The 25,312-nt window shown below is 40.0% G+C and overlaps 1 protein-coding gene across 1 annotated transcript in view; it reads right to left on the reverse strand.

Annotated features, from left to right (window-relative positions):
• LOC115361472 (MORN repeat-containing protein 1-like) overlaps nucleotides 1–25,312 on the reverse strand; it is a 75,014-nt gene that overhangs the window by 35,429 nt on the left and 14,273 nt on the right. The window contains exons 7-9 of the mRNA XM_030054842.1: nucleotides 22,056–22,166; nucleotides 20,817–20,940; nucleotides 17,993–18,213 (exon numbers count right to left, since the gene is read on the reverse strand). Coding sequence (XP_029910702.1) covers nucleotides 17,993–18,213; nucleotides 20,817–20,940; nucleotides 22,056–22,166 — 456 coding nt within the window. The remainder of the gene's footprint in view (nucleotides 1–17,992; nucleotides 18,214–20,816; nucleotides 20,941–22,055; nucleotides 22,167–25,312) is intronic.

Raw genomic sequence — 25,312 nt, forward strand, 5'->3', positions numbered from 1 at the left:
AAAATAGATGATTTGTAAAACATTACCTTCAAATTAGCAAAAAAGTGAAGAAAAATGACAAGAAAATTATTATAAGTATCAAAAATATATATTTAAAAATAACTTACATGAAAATCACCATAAAATTGCTTTACGTCCATTCACTACTTTGCATTGACTTTGTATGTAATTGTGCTGCATGCAAAACGTGCTTCATGTTTAGTCTGAACACAAAGTCATGGAGGAAAGTAACAAGTTGAAAACTTAATTCAGACTAAAGTAAACAGACTTTAGGATTAACAGTGTATATTTAGTTCAATGGGATGTAATTGGACAAGGTAGGATTCTTATTAAAAGGCCAATATCTGAACCATATATCAGTTTAACCTGTGGATGTGGATGGAAAAGGAGACAAAGTGGATTAGAAGGAAAGGGCTGGCTGTTTTTTTCACCTAGTTGAACTGCTGAGAGCCAATGCCATGAGGTGCTGGCTGGCAGCCAGGGCAACATCACCACAACGTTGTGTCTCTCTTTACAGACCTCCCATTATGATTAGGAATCTTTGGTCGACATCTTTCTTAATGTGGCCATGTAGATGAGTTGAAAGTCTCCATAAGAGCGTCAGTGCTCCTTGCCCTAGATTCTCCAAGTCTCTGGAGCTCTCCTGGAGGGCTGGAGTACCAGGGCTGTCAACCAGACCAAAAAATCTAATTTGAATATTGTAGTCCAACATATTTGAATAGTTATCAAAATTAAGTAAATAAAAACATTACATCAAATGTTCATCAAATGCGTCATTAAACTGCAGCATGGCGACTCCTGTTGTTCACATAACATCCACAGGGGGGCGCAAAAAGGCAATACCATCCAATATAAGGCACGTAAGGGCTTTGGAAGTGGCTAAATGGCTTTGGATTTGAAGCCGGTACCTCGTCACAGATCTGTGTGAAATCTGTCGGCTGCTCAGTTTGCAGACATTGCTTCAGATTTACCAGCGGTGGAGTTGTATGCTAGTTCAGAATGACATATTTCACACAGCACTTTCTACTTTGGCTGCGTTTCTCGTTCAACTTACCAGAAACCGTAGAATCGCCAGACAGCACTTTTTAGATTTTCTGGAGCTACAACTATTTTTTAGCCCTATGATGCTGTGCACCTGTGTGGGTCAGTGTTATCACTGTGGTCAATTAGCATGAAGAGGCTGTGTGAAAATACAGAAACAAAAGACAGAGCACAGCTGAGAGCAAATTAATTTAGCAAATTAAATGTTGATTTTTTTTTTTTTTTTTTGATATTCAAAGAATATTAGAATATCTAATGTAAATTTGACAGCCCTGCAGAGCACCATTCTTCCAAAAGATATTCCCTCATTTGGTATTTTGATGATATTGGTAGAGAGTGCTGTCAGTGTTCAAAAGGTGTTTGGAGTTGACAAGTAGTGAATGCGAAGGATGTAGCAAATGATTTAGGCTACATCATTTTTATCCTCATCAACTGTTCAGTGAGCCCGCGTGCCCTGTGGATGGGGGTATGGTCATCCTGGAAGAGACCATGCCCACAAGGATAGAAATGTTTCATCACACGATACAGGTGATCAATTTTATACTGATCTGCAGTGAGCCTTTATTCCTCTGCTGGACCCCCTCACTGTAGGGGTCCAGCATTGTCTTGGTGGAGCCACATACAGTTGTCCACTTGTCCAGAAAATGGTCAAGGATGATCTGAATGTGCATTTGTCTTTGTACTGAGGGCTTTATGCACGGCAGCCCTGCTATAATATCTGTCTCCATGTTCAGGATCTTTTGGAAAAATGGAAGTCCATCCCTCCAGCAGAGTTTCAGAGATTTGGAGAAACTATGCTGAGGAGCTTTGAAGCTGTTTTGGAAGCTCGTGGTGGCTTAACACCTTACTAAAACACTTTGGTCCCTATCTTGTGCCACCCGCTATCCGCTGCCACTACCCGCTACCCGCAAATTGCGGATTTAGGAACTTCCGCTATCCCTAAACGGTATCTTGCGCCACCCGCTACCCGCTATCCGTTATGCCGACTCCGTCATTTGCGCCTGGAGTTGTGTCCGTGGGCGTGTTTCATGCGCTATCCCTAAAGTTGCTATCTTGCGCACACACTTTAGGGATAGCGGGATAGGGATAGGGATAGGGATAGGGATAGCGGGTGGTCCTGACCACCCGCTATCCGCTATCCCTAAAGTTTGGGCTGTTACGAGAGCGCGCCCAGGCGGCTTCAATACGCGCCCCGACGGAGCCTCGCCACGCACACGGTCGGACTGATACCGGGACGCCGCCGGAATGGACTGAGTCTATTACTCATATAGACTGTTTAGAGGAAAGACTGTTTTAATTGGACACTTACGCCAGCACGTTTTATTGTTTTATCATAAGCCAGCAGCTGTGCTATATTTTTATTTTTCATATTTTATTTGCCCAATCTACCTTGTCAAATTAGTTTACACATAGTTCCACCTCTGCCTCTTGTGTGTGTGTGGTGTGACCCGGGGATTTTACTCCTTGTGACACGTCCGCTTGGACACATGTGGCTCCACCTCCCGAATTAACTCGCCTATAATATAATATATAATATGTATATAAAGCCAACTTGCTTTAGCCTCAGTAGAAGGCCTGAGAAAATCTACCTCCCTCTCTCCATCGCGGGTTTAGGATTTAGGATTTAGGATAGCGCAGCCTGCCCTTAAAGGCAATGGCACCTGGCACACTGATTGGTTTAACTGGCGTAATGCCCAAAACACGCCTATGCATAATATAGCGGGTAGCGCAGGTGTTTTGCGGATAGCGGGAGGTGCACAAGATAGCAACTTTTACGGGGGAACGCCTCTTCCTAAATCCTAAATCCGCAAATAGCGGGTTTAGGGAGTCTGGCACAAGATAGGGCCCTTTATGTCCTTATTCTCTGATATATATATACCGTATTGGCCCGAATATAAGACGGCCCTGATTATAAGACGACCCCCTCTTTTTCAAGACTCAAGTTTGAAAAAAGACTTTTTGAACACCAAATTAATTTTTATACAGAAAATAATTACAGTACATCTGAAACAAATGATTATAACAAAATATTTGAGAGAAAAAGCATGTTATTTTGCCTCATTCAAATCTTAATATCTGAACATTTAAATATGTAAACTAAAGTGCAATCACATTCGTAAATGAATGGCTTCTGGTTTTTGAAATGTAAATAAACCAATCTATTGTGATAAAACAACAAAATTGCAATAACTGCATTAACCATCAAAGTGAAGTCTAACTGTAACTGTAGTCTTGAAACAAATCTGAATAAGGAAAAACATTGCAATAAAATAATGCAAACTGGTTAAACTTGAGAGTAGCTGAGATCTGTCATGACAGAACATTACTCCTCACAAACATCCTCTGCCTCGCTGTGCTCAGTGTCACTGTCCTCACTCCCATCCTCTGGCTCCGCTGGTTCCTCCCATAGCACGTCATCCTCACTGCCGTCCAGGGCAGTTGATATACAACATTTTTTAAACCCGTGGATGATGCTCTTTGGGGAAACTGCATCCCATGCGTGGAGGATCCACTCACAGAGCAAACATACCGAAGGCTTCTGAATCTTTCCTGTCGGTGTGAGTGCGTGATCACCAGACAGGAGCCACTCTGTGTATTTCTTTCGCAGATTGTCTTTGAATGGTTTGTTGACCACAACATCCAACACCTGCAGCTGACTTGTCATTCCCCCCGGAATGATCACTAAGTCGCCGTTCATCGCCTTCACTTGTTTTTTGACTGGATCAGACAAGTGTCCACGAAATGCATCCAAAATCAGCATGTTCCTCTTTTTTCTGAGTCCCCCACGCCGTCTGCCCCACACAACCTTGAGCCAGTCCACTACAAGCTCGGTCTCCATCCAGCCCTTTTCCTGGGCACGTACAATAATGCCAGCTGGCATCGCCTCCTTAGGTACTGTCTTACGTTTTAAAACCACATACGGAGGGAGGTTGGTTCTGTCTGCGAGGCAGGCTAACATGACGGTAACGCGGCTCTTCTCATTTCCAGTGGATTTTATAATAACTGATTTCTCACCTTACTTGTGTATAGTAACAGGTGTTGGCATGTCAAAAAACACAGGTGTCTGATCAGCATTGCCAATCTGATCCAGTGGGTAAGAGTGCTTTTTCCTTAAGTTGATTACATAGCGCTGAAAAGACAACAGCTTCTCTCCAAAGTCAGAGGGCAGGCGCTGGGCTAGACTTGTTCTGCGTCGCAGCGTTAGTCCGTTACGCCGCATCATTCTTTTACACCAGCTGAGGCTTGCTTTGAAGTCAGCGGTGGGTATGTTTAGCTCTTTGGCTATTTCCACGGCCTTGAGCTGAATGACAGCTCTGCTGATGGGCATCCCGTCCTTTCGTCTCTCGTCCACGTACGCGCACACCCTCCTGTCAAGTTCTTGGAAGCGGCCGCTCTGAGGACCACGGAAAGCTTTTCTCTGACTGTGAGCATTTTTTAGGTGATCTTTTTGAGCTCTCCATCTCCGTACATTACACTCTGTGACACCATATTTCACAGCCGCTTTGCAATTGTTTGAAGACTCTGCCTCATTTATCACCATCATCTTGAAGTTTACATCATAACTTCTCCTCAGCTGCCGGTTAACCTGGCCGATCTTCGACCCACTTTTCTCCAGATTGTCGCTACATTTCTCCGTTTTCTGTTATCTCTTCTATTATTTTCTTCTCTTTTCTTTCTTACCGCTATTTTTTATTTTTCTTCTTCGTGCTACCGCTATTTTTATTTTTATTCTTCGTGACAGGGGTTCGCTTTGGCCTGGGGAGTCAAGTTCAGCATTCGCTTCAATGATATCTGGCGCCATCTAGCATCGTGAATGTCTAGACCCCGAATATAAGACGACCCCCACTTTTTCAGTCTTATTTCAATGCAAAAAACACCGTCTTATATTCGGGCCAATACGGTATATATATATATATATACACACACACACACACACACACACACACACACACACACACACATACACACATATATATATATACACATATATATATATATATACACACACACACACACACACACACACATATATATATATATATAGGTAAAGCCACAGAGGAAGATACCACTAACTGTTGCTATTACTAAGCTATTACTAAATCAAAGTTCTTTATTCAATTGAAACAGAAAAAAATTGCATGTAAATATCATCAGTGTCCTCTATGGAGGTTTGTAAATGCAGATGTCCTGCTATGATTACTGGCCATTTTCTGCTAGAGAGAGTCCTCCTTGAAGCTTAATGGCTTTTACTTCATTGTCCTAGGCAAAATTTTCCTTGAACACCTTTTTGCATAAATTTCCATGACCTAGAGTGAAGTCTCTTTATTTGCTTCCTTCTATCAACTTTGCCAGCGTTTGCACCAATTCCAGCTGTATTTGTTTTCTGACCACACAGTACCTATCCTTTCATTTAGTCCAGTTCTCTTTTCTCTCTCTCTCTCTCTCTCTCTCTCTCTCTCTCTCTCTCCCTCCCTCTGCGGCATGGTGAAGGCGAGGATTATCCCTCCAGTGCATTTCCACTTGACAGAGAGGGGGTTGCTTTTGAACTTTCACTGTCTGAAACCTCCTCTCAATCCAAAGCCATTCACAAGGCCTGAGTGGCTGAGAGAGGCATGGTGCAGGCTGCTAAGAAGGTGATGCAGGGAGATAAGGTCTTGTTCACACAGAATTTCACAGAAATACACAGTGGAAATACACTGTAGATGGTCAGATTTGTAACATATCCCAGAGGCACATATGATGATCAACCTTCTAATATCTTTTCTGTTGCTTTTGTTGATTAATATATATGCACTGATGTAAAATTTAAATACAAACACCATTATGAAATGCTCAGTATCTGTTATTGAAATATCATGAGCATGACTGCAATTTCCCCACATCTTACAATGCAACAAACCATTTTGCAAATCATACGGGGCTACTAAAGGGCTACTTTCACAATATATCATCAAAATAATGTTCTTCTTCTGCAGCCAGCAAAGTTGTCCCCATTCATCAACCACAGAGCTGATAATTTGCTGTGTGAAGCAGATGTTTCCCTCTGTTTCACTGCGCACAGTTTCAAGTCATCAAAACACAACAGTGCTGCTGCTTTTAGAAAAACTAAACTAAATCATGTGGATGACTTTATTACCATGATGGAATACTGGTGTGAAGAAAGTTTGGTCTCATTTCATTTTCATTTTCATATTGTAGTGGAATGAAAGGCATCGTCCTTTAAATCAATAGGATGTTTAGAATAGGTCCCTGGGCAGAATGACTGTCCAGGCACACAGTACCAAGACCATCGATCAAAGATGCCATGATCAGTCTCTCTGGTTATTATTATTTGATTTTTATAAATCTTACATTTAGAGTCAGGTTAAATGTGCACTAAGCTAAAACTGACAGTTAAGGCACAAAAAGTGTTTTACATTTCACTGTCGAAAGGCTCATGTTGGGTTACTTGGATAATTTTGTTTTCGACCTCCAATTTGAAACTGCGGTGAAGCTGCTTGCTGACTTTAAGGTCCAAGGTAAACTGTTTTTGAATTCATTTTTTATGTTGCTGCAGTGCTTATTGCAGTGACAGAGACACTAGAATGATCTGAAGTTTGGATATGTTTATCTGCACAATATGACGTTTCAGAGAAGCTTTGAATGAAACTGAAGAGGCCAGGGGTGAGGAGGAGGGCAGAGGAGGAGCTTGGGTGGGCTGATACAGAAATTTAGAAAGCTCAAACCACGAAATACCAGGCCGGCTGTAAATCGTTTGGTGGAAAGAAGAGCCACAGTGATGATTCTCAAATTTCAAGGGTCATTTTATGTTAAAAAAAAAAAAAAAAAAAAAAAAAATCGTGCATAATTCCTAAAATAATTACCCAATGTTCTAATAAGTTCAGTGAAACTGTAAATGTAAGTTTCAAAAACCACATTTTATATTTAGTATTTCCTCCAGGTTTCCCAAAGTTTTTTTGTCTTCTCCTTTAAGTACATGAAGCATACATATTACTTAAAATTTACATTAAATGCAATTCTGTAAATATACTTAAGTGTAAAAAAAAAAAATTACAAATAATAAATTACAATGAGCAACAAATAACAAAATACTGTATGGGGAAAATAAAGAAACAAAAAACCCTTCAGGCTCTGCTAACTAATTGGAGCGCCAATTTGTAATTTCTGAGTTTTAAATTTTTAGTAGTAGTCAATATGTTTTAAAACCGGAATCTTTAAAAATGTAAAAGGAGGGTATTTTTTTAAGCCAAATCATTTCATGGGTTTCTTGAAGTTGTGTGTTTTTAGTTTAAATCTGCTGCCGTGGTCGTGGAGCAAGGATGTTTGTTCACTGTGACCGGAAAGCCAGACAAAAGTCGGGAAAATGGATTAGTGGCTGAATGAACATGGAGAAAGAAGAGAAAAAGAAGCAAAAACAGAAACAACAAAATCTCCTCAGTATCCGGTTGTTGTTTCGCATACTGATGGAGCTGGATTGGACCTCTGTGTATAGCTTATTTTTCATCTTTTTTTTCCCTTTGCACTGGGTCAGGTGGTACTTGGCTGAAAAAATATTTCAAAATGGTACATTAGTGAAAAAAAAGTTTGAGAACCACTGTCCTTGTGAATCGCGGTCCTTCTTTCTTCCTCCACCGGCTGAGTGGGCGGCAGCAGTTTTTGTTTGGTGCTCTTACATGTGGCATGTTTTCACGTTGATTATGGTCAGAATAGCTTAAGGGCTGTCATATGCAATTCTCCAGTTAATTAATCCAATTAATTGCACATCTACCAGTTCTAAAAAGACATAAAAACTTAAAATGTTTCTATTCTCCAGTGCAATATATTCCCTGTGGGAGAGAATTTGTACAAGAATGTCTTGTTTTATTGTCATACTACAATGCCCAGTAACTATATCTAACATAAAAAAAATAATAATAACTAATAAATAATATTAAGTTGCTGCCCTGTGATGGACTGGCGACCTGTCTAGGGTGTCCTGTGCAATGAGCACTGGGATAGGCTCCAGCACCCCCTCAACCCTTCCAGATAAGCTGTTCGGAAAATGAATGAATGAATAACATTAACTTTCAGGGGGCAGCCCTAAATATCAATGTTAATTTTGACAACCATTTTTGATTTAGTTTTAGTCTTTCAACTAAAACGCATTTTAGTTTCAGTCACATTTTAGTCATTTAAATTCTGTTATTTTTAGTTTTAGTTGACAACAACTGCAGTAGTTGTAGTTAACAAAAACAACAGTGGTTTTAGTCAGGTGTTTTCTCTGTAAAACCCTCGTTATGATTTCTTGTATTTCCTATCTAAAGTAGCCTTTGTTATCATACTGTAGTAAAAATCAAAAGAAAGTGAGTAAGTCTCTTTTCCCTCTCAAAAGCCAGCTGCGTGAAGACATACTGTACAGATTAGGGTGCATATTGGGCTGTATATTTTCGTCTGAACCCGACTTGAGCCTAAGATTTTGCTTGTCCTCCAGTGTTAGGTTACATTTACCACCTCAAATAGCCTACATGTTGCCCTATGAGCTCTATGATCCAGCCCTGGTGGGTCCTACATGCTTGTCCAAACACTGTCTAATCACAAGTACAGCACTGTTATGATGTGTTCGATTGAGCTAGACAGTGGGCTAACCTGTCTGCCACCTCTAAATACTTCTGATTCATTTGTTTACCTGTTGTTGTTTTTTTTGTTGTTGTTATCTTTCTTTCCCTTCGTTTTTTCCCTTTCCCCCCTCTGCTTTTATTGCTCTGTGTTTGTAGTGTACTGACTGTTCAATTACTTGTGCACGTTTGGATGAGTCCCCTGTATGGATGTGTATGATCTTATGTTTGTGTGTGGTTGCCAGCGTGAGCATTGAGCATGTGGGTGTATCTACAAAGCACTAATGAGGATCGGAAGCTCTGTGTGTGTATATGTTGCTTACCACCAAGTGAATTTTGATCTTTCTCTTTCATGCCTTCCAGCATAACTCTGGTGATAATTTGTATGATCATTTGGAATCTGTCAAACCCCTTGGCAAGTTTTTGACTACACCCTGCATGCACACTAAATTTTATCACATAAGAAAAGATGTAAACACATATAAAGATAAATCTTTTCAAATGTATAGATGTGCATGCACACAATATGGAAATCTTTTGTTTTTCAGATAAGATTACTAGATTGCAGTCAAGTAATTTGTATTAATTGACTTGACAGATTTATACAAAAAAAAAAAAAAAATCAATAAAATGATAGGTAAGTAAATAGCACTTAACAGACAGTGATGCCACTTGGCTCTCAGCATGCTTCTTTAACCCTTGGCTGCCAGCATGTGTGCCTGCCACTGCTCTCTAAAGATGTGCTGATGTGATTTTTAGGAATCACATGCATTTGGGTGTTTGTAACAACACCACATTTGTAATAACATTTCTAAAATGTAATAACTGTCCCTTAATTTCGTAGTAACACCTGCCTTTTGTAATAAAAATCCTGCATACAAAATCTAATAAATTCATATGTATTTGGCAATAACATATTATATAATGCAGTGGTTACACTTTTTTCAATAAACATGTAGAGAATCTTAGTGCAATGAATTATTAAACTGAATAATTCATTGTTCTGAGTGCACGTTGATGTTGGACGCTCTTAAAAAAGTGAGAAAATCAGCCTCAAGGGGGCATGACCACAGGAGGAGCATTTTTTTTTTTTTTATTCTTTCAAAAAGTCTGTCAGGATATTAATGTCAGAAATAATTCATATTTTACTGATATTTTGAGCTTGTCTCTCGATAGATTTTAAGATTTGCATTTTAAGTTGCATTACTTTGTGGCATAGTTTCATTTGATTTTCTTATTTAATCTAAAAGGGACAGTGTACAGCTCAAACATATACTGTATGTCACTATTTGATGCCATATCTTGCTTTGTTTTTTGTTGACATTACAATAAATATGTTTTTTGAAGAATAGTTTGATGTAGTTGGAATATTCAAGGTATTTCAAGGTATTTTGAGTTTCTTGTTCTTGTAAAGCTACTTTGACAGACTGTAGTGGAAATAGAACAGTGAGCAAAGAAATTTGGTTAGAGGATTATTGCTTTCAATACCATTATTTAAAACATATGAACATGCTGAGGGCTCAACGCTGTACGGCAAATTTCAAAGGAGCATAAGAGAGAAAGAGGGAGGTACAGTCGTGCCAGACAGTCCCCCCCAGCAATTACTCTCTGAAATTTTGCTGTTTGTTGTCCCCCCCAATACTGAAATGGGATTTTTGCCCCTGGACTGCTAGATACCTATTGCACTTTCTAGTTACTCAAAAGGCTGTTATCATCTCTTTCTTGACCAGTGTTCAAAACACTGGCCAAGAAATGATGACTTTAGACTCGACTTGACAAAACACATCAGGTGTGAAAACACCCTCAGAATTGTATGGTTTAAATTTCCAACCAAGTACGAATACCATTCTTAGTGAAAAACCAATCCAAATAATTATTTGGGGCTCCTTTGGCACGGAAATGGTCAACTTTAATGATATTGATTATTGTTACAAAATATCAGCTATCAGCAGTTAATATTATTAATCTTAGTTTGGAGTTTTAGGGTATATTCAAATTTATTGTCAGTTTATTTTGTGCAAGTTAGGGAAGGATTGCTGATTATCATTTTGCTTGTTATTTATGCACTGGCAAGGTTACATTTCAAGCCACAGTCTATAAACTAAAGCCACATGGAATCAGTCCTTTCCCTCAGCAATCAAAACCCTGGGGTAGGAAAGGGCTTTCTTGTTGGTAAACCAACATGGAGCATGACTATCAGCTGCACTCACATTAGCTGTCAAACTCTGTGTAGGAATTGTGTCTGGTGTGGTCCTCATTATCCCACTGGTGCTGGAATGAGATTCTTGATAAATAATTGATAGCTTGTCACTGAATGTCTTGGTTTGACACTTCAGTTTGTATAAACAGGAGAGTCTGCTAACATTCCTGCATGCAAAATGCCCATTAACATTTTGGATTTTCCTTTGAAACATGTTTCTGCAACACTGGACTTGTTTTAACTCATAATGCAAAGTCCTTCCTGCATTTGGGGGGGATCACGGCTAATTCTTGTTACTACTCCAAATGAAGCTCCAGGGTTTGGAGACGTACCAACATAGTGTCCTCTCAACAAGGTCTTGGTCCAACTGCTGTGTTCTCATATGGCCAAATAAACCTTGCTACAGAGGAAATAGGAAGGGTATGAAAGAACTGCCCCACATACAGTAGGTGTGGAAATGTCCTTTGAGTCCCCTTTGAGATCTTGTAGAGGCTCATCACCCTGGCAAGAATAATATTTTGGGGGAAAACACTGAATATTTGTAATTTTAATGTATGAAAATGGTCACAAAATATCAGCTACAGTATTATTTCAACAGCTTCATTCTAAGAATAATTGATATCATATAGTATCAGGCATACAGTTGTGTTCAAAATAATAGCAGTTCAACATCACTAACCACATCAATCACTGTTTTTGGTAGAAATTATATTCCTACATGGCAAATAATTTACTAGTAGGTGCAGTAGAGTAATAGAAAACCAACAGATCCAACAGTCATGACTTGCATGCTGCTGATTCTGTGTAACTGAATCATTAATTGAAAAGGGCGTGTTCAAAATAATAGCAGTGTGGAGTTCAATTAGAGAGGTCATTCATTCTGTGAAAAAACAGGTGTCAAACAGGTGGCACTTATTCAAGGACAAAGGCAGCAAATGTTGTACATGCTGGTTATGGTGCATTTCTCTGAAAATCTGAGTAGAATGGGTCGTTCCAGATATTGTTCAGATGAACAGCGTATTTTGATTAAAAAGTTGATTGGAGAGGGGAAAACATATAAAGAAGTGCAGAAAATGATAGGCTGCTCAGCTAAAATGATCTCAGATGCTTTAAAATGGCAACCAAAACCAGAAAGACGTGGAAGAAAATGGAAAACTACCATTCAAATAGATTGAAGAATAGCCCAAATGGCAAAGACTCAGCCAATGATCACCTTCAGGGAGAACAAAGAAGGTCTAAAATTACCTGTGAGTACTCTAACAATTAGAAGAGGCCTATGTGAAGCCAAGCTATGGACAAGAAGCCCCCGCAAAGTCTCACTGTTGCAAAAACGACGTGCTGAAGAGGTTACAATTTGCCAAAGAACACATTGACTGGCCTCAAGGGAAATGGCGTGACATTTTGTGGACTGATGAAAGCAAGATTGTTCTTTTTGGGGCTAGGGGCTGCAGACAGTTTGTCAGACGACCCCCAGACACTGAATTCAAGCCACAGTACACTGTGAAGACAGTGAAGCATGGTGGCACCAGCATCATGATACGGGGATGTTTCTCATACTATGGTGTTGGGCCTATTTATCGCTTACCAGGGATCATGGATCAGTTTGAATACATCAAAATACTTGAAGAGGTCATGTTGCCTTAAGCTGAAGAGGAAATGCCCTTGAAATGGGTGTTTCAACAAGACAACGACCCCAAACACACCAATAAGCAAGCAGGATCTTGGTACCAGACCAACAAGATTAACGTTGTGGAGTGACCAGCCCAATCCCTGGACCTTAATCCAATAGAAAACTTGTGCGGTGACATCAAAAATGCTGTTTCTGAGGCAAAACCAAGAAATGTAGAGGAATTGTAGAATGTAGTCCAATCGTCCTGAGCTGGAATACCTGTTCACAGGTGCCAAAAGCTGGCTGACTCCATGCAACACAGATGTGAAGCATTTCTCAGAAACTATGGTTATACGACTAAATATTAGTTCAGTGATTCACAGGAAAGCTAAATCTTCAAGCATTTTTCAGTTTATACAGTAAATGTTTGAGTTTGTAAAGAAAAATGCAGACACTGCTATTTTTTTGAACAGACTAATATTCCTTTTTCTTCACTTTCTGTAGAGTAATAACATATTTGATAAATTTTTCTTCATGTTTTGATTTGGAATAGCATGTGCAGTGTTCCCAATGCATTTGTGTGTATGGAAATAAAAGCTATTAAGGATTATGGACTTTACTCACTTTTTTAAACACACTGCTATTATTTTGAACACAACTGTAGGTGTGGACTCACATGACATGGACGTGACTTGAAACCAAGTCAAAAATTTGATGACTTTACACTCGACTTGACAAAATCAAAAAAGACTTTGTTGATTTGAGACTTTACTTTGACTTGGAAAGACTTGATTGCATATCTTCCCTAAACCCAAAGATTAAAAATGGGGTTAATGACGTCAGTTAATGATGACGACGCTTTGACGGGTCCACTTTTAGGTTAATGCCCTATGGAAACAGTGGGGAGTAACTCATTAAAAAGTAATGTGTTAATGTGTCACATTACATTTTCCTGTGATGCAGTGATATAACATGTTACTGTTCCTAAATTCAGTAGTCACACTGCAGTTACTAATCAAATAATTATGTCATTACTTGTATTAAAGTGCGAACAGGGCCACATATTTCTGTCCAAACCTGACCCGAGACAAGAGCATACTAACCAAAGTAACCAAGCCCAACCTCAACCCAACAGGCCAACCCTAGCCCAAGATTGTGTTTGTCTTCCATTGCTAGGTTACATACATGGCCTATGTGTTGCCTGCAGTGTTGTCATGTAAACTCCAGCACTATACAGCAAGTTGCACAAAACAGACAGTAGATCCATCATTTTTCACTTAAATAACACCAACATAACCAAACCCAACTTGAAGCAGAATATAATTTCTAAATTTTTGTCTGAACCCGGCCCACCCGTTGGGTCCCAACAAGTCCCGACAGGTCCTGATGGGTCCCGACAGGTCCCAACAGGCTCGGGTCGGGTGTCCACGCTCTAACTTGTGTTATTTAAGTTCTTCAATTATCTGCATAAAGGGCAGATAGTAAAAAAATCATCAAACATGCCTTTCATGCAGGCTGCTCAACAATCACGTGGCTTCTTGTGACTTTGGCTAGAGTTCATGCAGAAGATAGGACTAAAATGGCAGAGCAGTCTGCAACTTTTGGGGGAGATATGCATATTACTTCGACTTTGTGTAAAAGGAGAAGAATGGCACAGTAAAGTGCAAACTATGCCCAGGCCAGAAACAACTACCCACTGCTGTGAAGACAATACCAAATCTTTCCCAGTACATGCAAAGGCACATGCTAACACAATGCTAGAAGTAACAGACAGACCCCCCCACACCCCACACCCCAACCCCAGAGTGATGCTCAAGCTTAGTGGATGCCCACTCCGACCAAGCAGCTAAAGCTTGATTTCCAGCAGGTCAATAATGACTCCAACACTGGTCATATTATAAAATTCATTCATTCATTCATTCATTCATTCATTCAGTAAAGTACTCGCAGAAGAGGTAGGGCATCCCATTCTTTGTAGTAAGCTAAATCTAAATCTTGTCATTTCAGTACCTTTTTTATTCCCAAATTGAACTGCTAATGGACCATGTGCAAAAGTAGATGTTGCAGACAGAGGTTCAACAAATTATTAAATTAAGGTTGGTAAAGAGAGAGCATTAACATGAGAGAATTAAGACGTTTAGGACACGAAATTCAAAGATAAGGAATCGGGACTTGAACTGGACTTGGCAGTCTTGACTTTTGTTTTGACTTGAGACTTGACTTAGGACTTGAATGCCAGGACTTGAGACTTACTTGTGACTTGCAGAACAATGATTTGGTCCCATGTCTGGAATCAGGTAATGTTTTTAAGCACACACTGAGATTTTACCCAGTAGCTTCTATCCAGTGGTGTAGTCTAGTTTACTCTAGTGGGTATACGTGCACATGCACACGCATACACACACACACACACACACACACACACACACACACACACACACACACACAGGCTCCCTTTCTGAAACGTTAACGTCAGCTCCAGCTGTAGTGTCCCCCGAAACGTCACGCCTGATGGAAGCCCCTATGATCAAAAAGAGCCCGCTTCGTAACACAGAGAAGGCGACTTCATGAATGGGAAAGTGAACGTTATGTCAAAAACACATACTGATACGTATCTTTGCGCATTTTTAAGTGGTTATACGGAAATTCGGGACCTTTTCTAGTGGGTATACAGCATATACCTGTGTATCACGTAGACTACACTGCTTCTATCTTCAGATCAACGTAACATTACTATGAATTCAGCATACATATTACCCAATGACAAACATCTCGTAGCACAGTATTGGTATTTCTGGGTATCTGTGTTATCACACTTCAATGTGGGTAACTTTAAAGACGCTAACAAATTACTTTTAATAAGTAACTAATTAGAGAAACTACTTACTATTTAGGCCTAGGGCTCAACAGTTATTTTACCCAATACCTCTCCTAAGTTAGCAAGTCAACCAGGAAGCTAACATTAGGAAGTGTTCCCTCTGCACCCCCACTGGCCTTGCAGTGGCAGTGCATGAGTCCTTGGGTGGTGCATGGGATAAACTGCCTAAACTGTCCACACGTGCGAAGGTGTAGATAAAGGCATGGAGCCTGTTTCCTGAGAAAGGCTTCATTCTTTCCACACTCTTGAGGCTGCTGCTCACCATGCTCTCCTTTGTGCTTTGCTTTTCATGTTCATCCCCTAGATTTTAACTTATTTAATCATTGAAATAAAACACCCATTAAAAAAAAAAAAAAAAAAAAAAAAAAAAAAAAAAAAAAGGGTTAGGGTTAGAAAAAAAAAAAAAAAACCTCTGGTGTCTGTCTCTACTTGACGTTGCAGGGGTCATAACACTCAAGCTCAAAGGTACAAATAATGTGCTCAATAACATAAAACAGACGATTGTGAGTGAGCAACATGTGTGCTGAATCCAGGAAAACATGGTAAGGTTGATCTGAGGACATAGGCTATGAGGTACAATGTCCATATGTGTTTTTTAAGAAGAGAGGAGATGACACGCAGCAAAGGGTGTAGGCTGGATTTGAACCTTCCATAAGGATGTTTATCTCTTCCTGAGCTTTAATGGTACATGTTCTTTGAATGCTGCGTAATGGCTTTGCATTTATTCCTCAATGTTTTTTTATGCTGTTCGGAAGCCCTAAATGCCCACCCCCTCCTCCTGAAAGTAGCCCACCAGCACTAAACTCTACAAGGAGGTACAGCATCCCTGTGCTGCGAAAGCCTCTCTTCCTCAACTAATTGAGACATCTGCAACTCTTGATAGAGTTGCATCTCAGTCCCAAAACTTGGGGGCTCCCTGAGGGAAATCCTAAGTGTATAAGTATATTACAGCAGCCAACATCCAAGCTGCCTTTTAAGTTGCAGACTAACGGAGCTGGGGGCACTCTAGGCATTTTTACATTTTCATACCAACCTCAGCCAGCCACAGGCTCTCACAGCAACCGTAATGTTCTTTGGTCTCTCTGAAATAAGCTTTTGAGGAGATGGGAATTGAAATAGGGAGGAGAATAAGGCAATAGATGACAACAAAGAAACGAAAAGATAAAAAGCCTAAGCAAACAAGATAGACATGTTTATGCAAGGTAGACCAATATGTTGGTTTAACAATATACTGGGACAAAAGTGACCTTTTAATAAACATCTAATACGGGCAAGTCAAGGCATCTTCCTTTTCTATGACTCTGAACTCAGCTACATAAAACTTGTTGGTATAACGTGCAATAAAACTGCTTTCAGACAGGAACTAGACTTTACTCTATTTTTCCCATCTTTTTCTATCAATTTTTGAACATCTGGGTTTCAGAGAAGTTTAAGTCTCCCACAATGGTCTACATGCTGTTTTTTTTTTTTTTTTTTTTTTTTTTTTTGTTCGTTTGTTTGTTTGTTTGTTTTGAAAATGGTCAAACTCAAACATAGCTATTTGAACTAAAAGAATATACTCAATAGAGTGCAATAATACTAGGTGTATCTCCCCTTCTCTGGACAGTAGGCTACCCTGTGTCTAACTATGATGCAGGAGAGACTCAGCAGCTAAGGGTATTGTCAAACGCTTTTCAAATTCAGATTAAATTACTGTATAATTCAAGTGTAATTCAGTACATCTATAGAAACTATACCATAAACCTCCCAAAGCCTTGCAAGTTTAGCTGTTTCTTGTTCTCTCTGTGTGTGTTTTACTTTATTACACGCATTACACCAGTGGTTTGGAACCTATGGCTTGCAAGCTATTTCAAGCTCTGTGTCAGGAGTGGCTTTTGAAAGAAACTGTGTTTCAAAAAGAGCACAAATTAGAATGGGAAAATTCAAAATTATGACTTAAGTTCTAGCTCTCTCTTTCTCTCTCACACACAAACACACACAATAAATACTTGTAAAGATTAGTGATGGAATGATGTAGCAACGTAGCGACCCAGTAGTATGGGAAAAGAGAGAGAGGAAGAGAGCAGTGGTGGTTGAGCAAACTAGATAGTGAGTGAAGTGAGGGTATAGCAACCCATGTGAAGGGGTGGGGGGGACAACAACGGTAGATGAGCAGTAGCAAAAACAAACATTTTGCAATGGTTTTGCATCACCCCAACCACGAGAGGCTCTTTATCATACAGGCATAACTATGCACAAAATGTAGGCACATTGGCCCAGTAGTTTGAGAGATTAGCCACAGATAGACTAAGACACACACACACACACACACACACACACACACACACACACAGGACCAAGCACAATATCATTAATATCTTGTTTTTTGGAGATTTTTGTTTGGTTTGGTTCTTTTGTACTGGCAGCTGAAAAGTTATCACAAACCTGTATTGGTCAAAAGCTACACAGGAATAAATGTTTTAGAGGATTGGGTTGAGAGAAGGCAAGTGAGAAAGGAGAAGGAAGGTGCAAATAGAGCAAAGACACAAAGCATATACTCTACAAAGCATATACGCTACTGTAAACTACAGAGGGTGATTTAATACACCCCTAAATGTGTGTTTCTAGTATGTCTGCGTGTATGTATGACTACAGGGCTTGCTGCCATATGTACCACTATCTCCCCTCACCGTCCAGGTAGCTGGGGGTGGCAGTTCCTCCACCCCCATGTGCCGGGCCGTCTGATCGGCTTCCAGACTCCCACTCGCCCTCCAGGAGCGACGACTCAGCCTCCGCCACCGAGCCTGATTTAGCCCCCACCACCGCTAACTCCAGCACGGGGGGGGCTGCTGGTCCTCTGGAGCTTTCAAAGGCTCTCTCCATCAAAGGGTAGCTGACAACCTGAAAGCCACTAAGTGAAGGCAGAGAGAGAGAGAAACACACAGAGGGAGTCAGGATGTGTGTGGAAATGGTGGGAGAAGAGTGATGTATTGTATGGGTGGAAGAGAAGGAGATGGAATGTGAAGGAGGACAAGAGTGAAAGTGGATAAAAGTGGGCGAGAGAGAGAGAGAGACAATGAAAGACAGAGAAAAAAGACAGAGAACATCTGACATTATCAAAACGAGTTCAATTGATACAGGTTTTTGAAGGCTGATTCTGATATTTTTTATACTGTAGCTGCCAATAGCTGGTATTTTGTGATGGCATTCACATGTGAAGAAAACTGATAACATGCTGCCTGATTCTGTGATTCAAAAATGCCTATCCATTTCTCCAATTACAAACATTAATTTTCATAGTTCACACATTTTAAAATAAATGATATATCACTGCTGGATACTGGCTGGATGCTCCAACTGCTAACCGTTAGCCTCCTGCCATTGACGTGGACTTCCCCCCAGCAAGCATTCTTAAAAATAATCCACTCAAATTGTTATTGATACTCACAACTGATAATTGATATTTTTAAGAAAACCACCACTGTCCTACATCTCAGCTAGATGGGAAGTGAAATAACATATATATTTTTTCAAAAGGGGTGAACTATCCCTTTAAAAAAAACTTACAAAATAGGCATTCTATCATTTGTTGCTCCACTGCACAGAAGCTACAGGATCACATTTATATTATATGCATATTTTGAAGCAATATAACAAGGATAATATTTCTGAGCAATTTTGGATAATTTTCTTTCACTTAACTTGTTATTACATATTACATATGGCACATTGACATTTATTATGAGATTTTATTCCTCCAACAGAAATTGAATAGCAGCAAATCAGTGGATGAACAAGGGGAGATTCTTCCTGATATAAGTTGTCTTTGTGAAAGGGCACTGAGGGCATTGTTCTGTCCATTCTGGTTCATTTTCTTTCTCCTTCACCAGTAAAACTCCATTAGCTCTTGTTGTTGATATTGTATTTTTGTCTCAAATGTTAGGTTTGGTGAGCCATGAATCGCTTCACACTACACTAACATGGCCAGGTTCAGCCAATAAACTCACACAGTTGGGGCCAAAAAAAGAAAAAAAAAAAAAAACACATTGGGCTGAATGGCCAGTGTCAACAGTCTTGGCCCTGTTTTGTTAGTCTTGGGGTTTAAGTACCCCAACATTAAGTACTGGCCACAGATTCCAGATTCTGACTGAGAATCAGTGTTCAAATTGTGTGGCCTGGTTTCAAATATCATCGATCAGAAGGTGACTTATTTTGTAACCGGGATGTTGAGTCACTTAAGACCACATAGTATCCACCGTACAAGTTTAGGAACTTAAACCAAAGTAGTTTTCATCAAAGCTTTTACCACCTGGAAGTTTTCGCCATAGAGGAACATTTCCCCCTAAAAAATTGTGACTTCTATGGCATTCACAAGCAGTGGGTCTGTATACCTTTTAGGACAAAATCTCTTTTCAGGCAGTACTTTTGTTTTGGTTTTATCCACACTTTTATTTTTATTTTATTTTATTAATTTTTATTGTATTTTATTTTTTATTTTTATTATTTTTATTGTGAAGCACTTTGTAACTGTGTGTTTTGAAAAGTGCTATACGAATAAAGATATTATTATTACTTTTGCCATCATACCAAAAACTACAATCCGCCTCCAAATATTGAAAGAATTGGTCAATAATTGTAGAGTCAGGGCTCTTCAGAAAAAAATTTGTGGACGCGTCATGATTGCAGATGCACAGTATCTTTCGGACATCATCCAAGGATGCAATGGAGTGATTTCTTTTTCTGTGCTGGAAACATCTCAACATCATGACATTAACATCCCAAGTTTTCCAAAGGAATAACAAAAAAACATAAACGGTCGAAGCACTGTGTATTTCAGACTTCCACCCCTTAAGTTGTTGAGTAAAGAAAAACATGAGGAACCTCTATCATATCTGCAGTGGATGATACTGACACACCATTATGTATTTTTATTAAAAGGCCATTATCAGCTCAGTATATTGCAAACCAAATATTGGTGTAACTGTCACCACAACATCCACGACAAACATTTCTATCTAAACTGTCCAACGCTCTCTTGCCAAGTTGCCAAGAGAAACACAGACAATACCAGTTTAGACTCAGTACATCCTGCTCTGAGATGTGCTGAAAACAGAATGGAGCCAAAAACAGGATTAGAGTCAAACAACTATGCAGTCACTGTCTAAACAGCTAAGAGATGGTATTACAGACATACTGGCATGAACAGTGTTAAGTAAAGGGATATTGTCACTGCTTTTTAGTCATCAACAAACATGACTACAGCGTAGGAGCACATACTTTGGCAGAGAATCAACCCAAGGTCCATTCTCTCCTGACATACACATTTGTTCACCACCCCTCACGGATTTACAAGCATTGAATCAGTTTAAGTGTGGGCTAGAGGGAACGCACCAATTCAGTGATTTTTAAATCCATACGGAACGGTGGAAAAGGGATTTTGTCAGGTATCCAATTCAGACAGTTCTGGCATGTTGGCATCTAAATCCAGTGCTAGCATGTGTTGGCATCACCTACAAGGGTGTCTGGATGGCGCTTTCTTTGATGTCCTTGGCCATCTTCAGCAGGCTGGCAGACGATGTTGGAGGGAGATCAGGCATGCGAATGCCTGCTGATATCTGCAGAACCCTACCGCTCTCACCTGGAAAAATCAAATCAAATTCATTTAAAGTGCACGCTTAAGTAGCACCTAACACAGATATTATGAACAGTACTAAAAAACAAGCAAAAGTGATTTCAAGTAGCCCAAGTCATAATACTATAGTTAGTAATGTTAAAACCACAAATCACAAATAACTATATAAGATTTGAAGGTTTCCTCTTAATCATTACTTTGTTAGTTTTACATTTTATTCTTCATGGTGCTTGGAACACTAGTGATACCAGTAGGGTTTTCAGTAAGAAACTGATTGGGATTTAGTAAGTGTTATTGTGTATATCAATGTATATATGTATATATCAATGTGTATATCAGGACAAACAAACAGGAACAACATTCTGGTCAAAGAATCAAGACCAAGAGGAGGGATATCTTCATTCAAACTGTACATTGGCAGTTTGGATATATACACAATCTGCACAAAATAAAGGAGCAGTAAGTAGAGAATAAGCATTCATTATTGTTAAAGAACTCCAGCCTTTCCATACGTTAGAGAATTTTGCTTTAAAGGGATAGCTTTATTTTAGTTCATTTGTTGAGTCAGAGAGAGTTGTGCCCTCGTGTTTTTCCTGTGTGCAGTTTTGTCAGGTTGGACTCTTGGATTTGTTGTTGTTTGCATTATATTGAAAGTACAATTTCTTGTTTTATCTGTCTCCATTGCAATGAAGTTTATTTACTATCACTATGTTCTTGTATTTCCCTGCATTTCTCATCATTCTTTTAGCTGGTCCAGTGACATCAGCATACATAGTGCAGTCTTGATTTTTTTGGTGACTTCCCTAAGTGCGATTGTTTATGGTTGATAATTGGTGTCACTACACTGTTCTTTCCTTGCAATGCCCTATGTAAGTTGTACACTGGTCCATCTTGCAAAGATGGAATAGACAACGTGTACATAAACTTTTTTTTTTTTTTTTTTAAATGGATAGAAATATGCAACATGCCCCATATGCATACAGACACATGCGTGGGCACACACACACACGTTCCAAACAGCACCCCCTGTTCCCCCCTAAACACCTTCCCATGGCTACGTCTTTGACTGTTTCCAGTTCCTCTCTTCACTCTCCCAAAGCGTGTCCCTTTTATTTCCTCACCTGTTATCTGCTCCCCCTCCTCTGTCTGCAGTTGTACTTCAACACAAAATGGAGACTCCTGGAAGACCTCCAAGGCGTCGCCTCCCTCAATCAGCATTTTTGACGCACCACCTGTCACATACAAACAGGTTTCAATGTCTAATCAAGACCATTCACTTTCTCCCAAATGCCTCAGGCAGAAAAAAAAACCCTTTTCAATACCAACTGTGAATTTTCATAAAACTGTGCATACTCATTAACAGCTGTTGAGCGTGAACTGGAACCCCAGTGGATTGGGTCAAAGTGTTACAAGCAAAGAAGACAGATCTTTCTCACTTTTTCTGCTGCTGCTTTTCACCCCCCCTCCTGCCCTCAAGGTTAGCTGATTAACATACAACATCAGATAAGGGTATTCCAAGCCATCCAGGAGGCGGCTGAAGTCCCAGCTCATGCATACACTGTACAAGAGTTATTAGCATGCTCGCCAGTCTTTTCCCTGACAGCATGTGCCATGTCATGTCATGTCATGTCATGTCGTGGTATGAAGTCATCACGCCATACTACACTGTGTAACTGTCAGTGAAAACTCAACCTGATGTAAGGGTTCACACTGAGCTTGTGCCAAGTTTTAAAGGCATAATTCAAACAGTTTGAAAAATTTCACTTCCTTCCCAGCTGTTCTGCAGGACAGTAGTGGTGCTATCCTCCTCTCATTGTTATTGAGTGCTGGATACTGGCTGGATGCCATTGAGGTGAACCCCCAGCAATCATTCCTAAAGATAACTAGAAGTGTTGGGACTTGGATGAAGCTGCTGATAGATTGTATTTTGTGCTGAAAGCCGATGTCCTCAAATTTGCCCTTTTTGTGTCCAAAAAGTCACTACATGGATCCGCTGTTTCCTGCAGAATTTTATTAAGCTTCTTAAAACTGAAACAAGTATGGAAGAAGTAGGATAACAAGTATTAGAAAATACAGTCATATTTGTGTGGAATCCAAACGAAATGCCATTTAAGATCAATTTGGGTCGGTGCAGTATTGTTAAGTTATAAATATGTAATCCTACTAACTGCATCACATCCATCACATATGTGGAGAACACAACATGATAGGCTGATATCCAGTGTTTAATAAAGGGCTAGTATCAGCCCGACTAACAATATCAGTCTACATCTCACCAGCCTACACATACTGTACAAGCCTAATTGTTGATATATGATTCATTGCAACACGGAAAGCCCAGAGTTGATAAACCTGCTAACCCTTAGCTAGCTGCTCATCAGCATTCAGCAGAGGAGCACAGGTGCAGCAGGCATTAGGACTCATAATAAGCAATGATGATTGGCCCAGAGTTGGGCGACGAGGCTGTAAAACAATGGGGACAGAAGAGATTAGAGAAGAGATCAATAATCTGAGCAAGGGGGAAGGGGGGTGGCTCCTCACTGACAGCAGGCATTACCATAAAGAACCAACAGATGCCACAGTTGCTGGATGTTTAATGTGGGCAATTTATACCCCTGTCAGCTCTATGCAGGTTTGAACAAATAAGATGGGGCAGTACTCCCTACCTACGACCCTCCCCATGTGCATGTGAGCAAGAGAAGGTACAAACACATACACCCATAGAGGAATGCATATTGCATTAAAGAATAGGTTTATTTTTCAACCCAGGATGTATTAAAATGATGATTTCCATCATTTATAAACATACATAGTGTAACCTGACCTATAGCTCACTGATGAGAGACTTAACGCTTTTCAGCAGGTTCTGGCCTTCAGCACAGTCCAGTAGGGTCTCAAAAGCCATTAAAAATGTATTTTCAAAACAGGAAACTCACAGATATGTCATCCTCCAGGAAAACATTATAACTGTCCTGTTTGAAATGGATTAAAATTGCCAGCCATTCTGAATTTCGAGTAAACAAAATTTTCAATTGTATAGTATACATAGGCCTTAAATTTAAATGCCCTTAATGGCCCAAAAAAGATTCCCAGATTGGGCCTTTAAAGTCCAAATAAGCATCTAGCTAGTTAATACACTTATGTGATAAATCAGCAAACTAAAAAAAAAAAAAAAAAAAAAAACAACTTGAAATTAGTATTATTACCAAACTAGTAAATCTAGTTAAAAAAAAAAAAAGTAAAACAATATTTATCATTACTGTAATTACATATTTAAAACCATATTACAAGAAACAATGATAACTGAGTTACCCCAAAAATTTTATCAAAAAATTATGACAAAGTAATCACAAAATAATTGCGGAAAGAAAAAAAAGTATTTTCAAAAATTTCCCCAAAAAATGAAAAATGAAAAGAGCTAAAGTAAAATTTAGTCACAGGGTGAAATAAAATCTTTCAGGTTGTTAATCTTTTGGACCTACACTGATCTATTCATGCTAAAACACAAGGGCCCCAGAGTAATTTTTTGCCTAGGGCCCCAAATGTCTAGGGATGGCACTGCCTATCAGTCTAATCCTATTCTCTCGCCAACCCCCCCACTGCAACCACTCAGGGAATGTCAATTCAATGCACCCCATAGAGCACCACTCTGCCCTCCTCCTCCTTAACCCCCTGCCCTGACATCCACTAGGGGCCTCACCTGTCAGGGCTCTTATCTATAGAAACCTATAGCTGTCTCTGGATGTGGATGTCAATGCATGACAGGCTTGTGGAATGTGTTAAAACACAAGGCGCTCTGATATCAGTCTCCAGCCACCTCCTCCTCCTCCTCCCTGCTGCCGCCACTGGGCACACTTTCATCCCTCCCTGAGGACCATCAATAATGCAATGTAGAGCTCCTCAAGCCACGCACACACACAGGATGCAGACACACATACAGACACACAATCTTGAAAATACACACACACACCATGGACACCCCAGTCTGCTCTTGCTGTCCCCTGTGTGATATATAAGCAAGCACTGTAAGGTGCCTCCTCTAGTGGAGGCCATTATCATGCAGGCAGGCACATCTGCAGACATCAAAAGGCAGGGGGTCCTGGGGAGGGAGGGCCAGGCGGTGGTGGTAAAGGGGTTCTGGGGTCACCGCCACAGGGTGCCCCTGGTGTCAGCAGGAGCCTCCCCCTCTGAATGTCACAGCCTTCCACAAGGGGCCAAGACAACAAACAGTGCCACTCTGTCATTATGCTCCGCTGAGACTGTGAGTCAATCAGTAGGTGGCTGGGGAAAGACCAAGAGGCCTGTCTAGGACATGTGTATTAACAGGAGAGAGGACAAAGAGCAGCTACAGCCTGAATCCACACCTAAACATGTGCAC

This window comes from Myripristis murdjan, chromosome 7 (assembly GCF_902150065.1).
Source record: "Myripristis murdjan chromosome 7, fMyrMur1.1, whole genome shotgun sequence".
Classification (NCBI taxonomy): domain Eukaryota; kingdom Metazoa; phylum Chordata; class Actinopteri; order Holocentriformes; family Holocentridae; genus Myripristis; species Myripristis murdjan.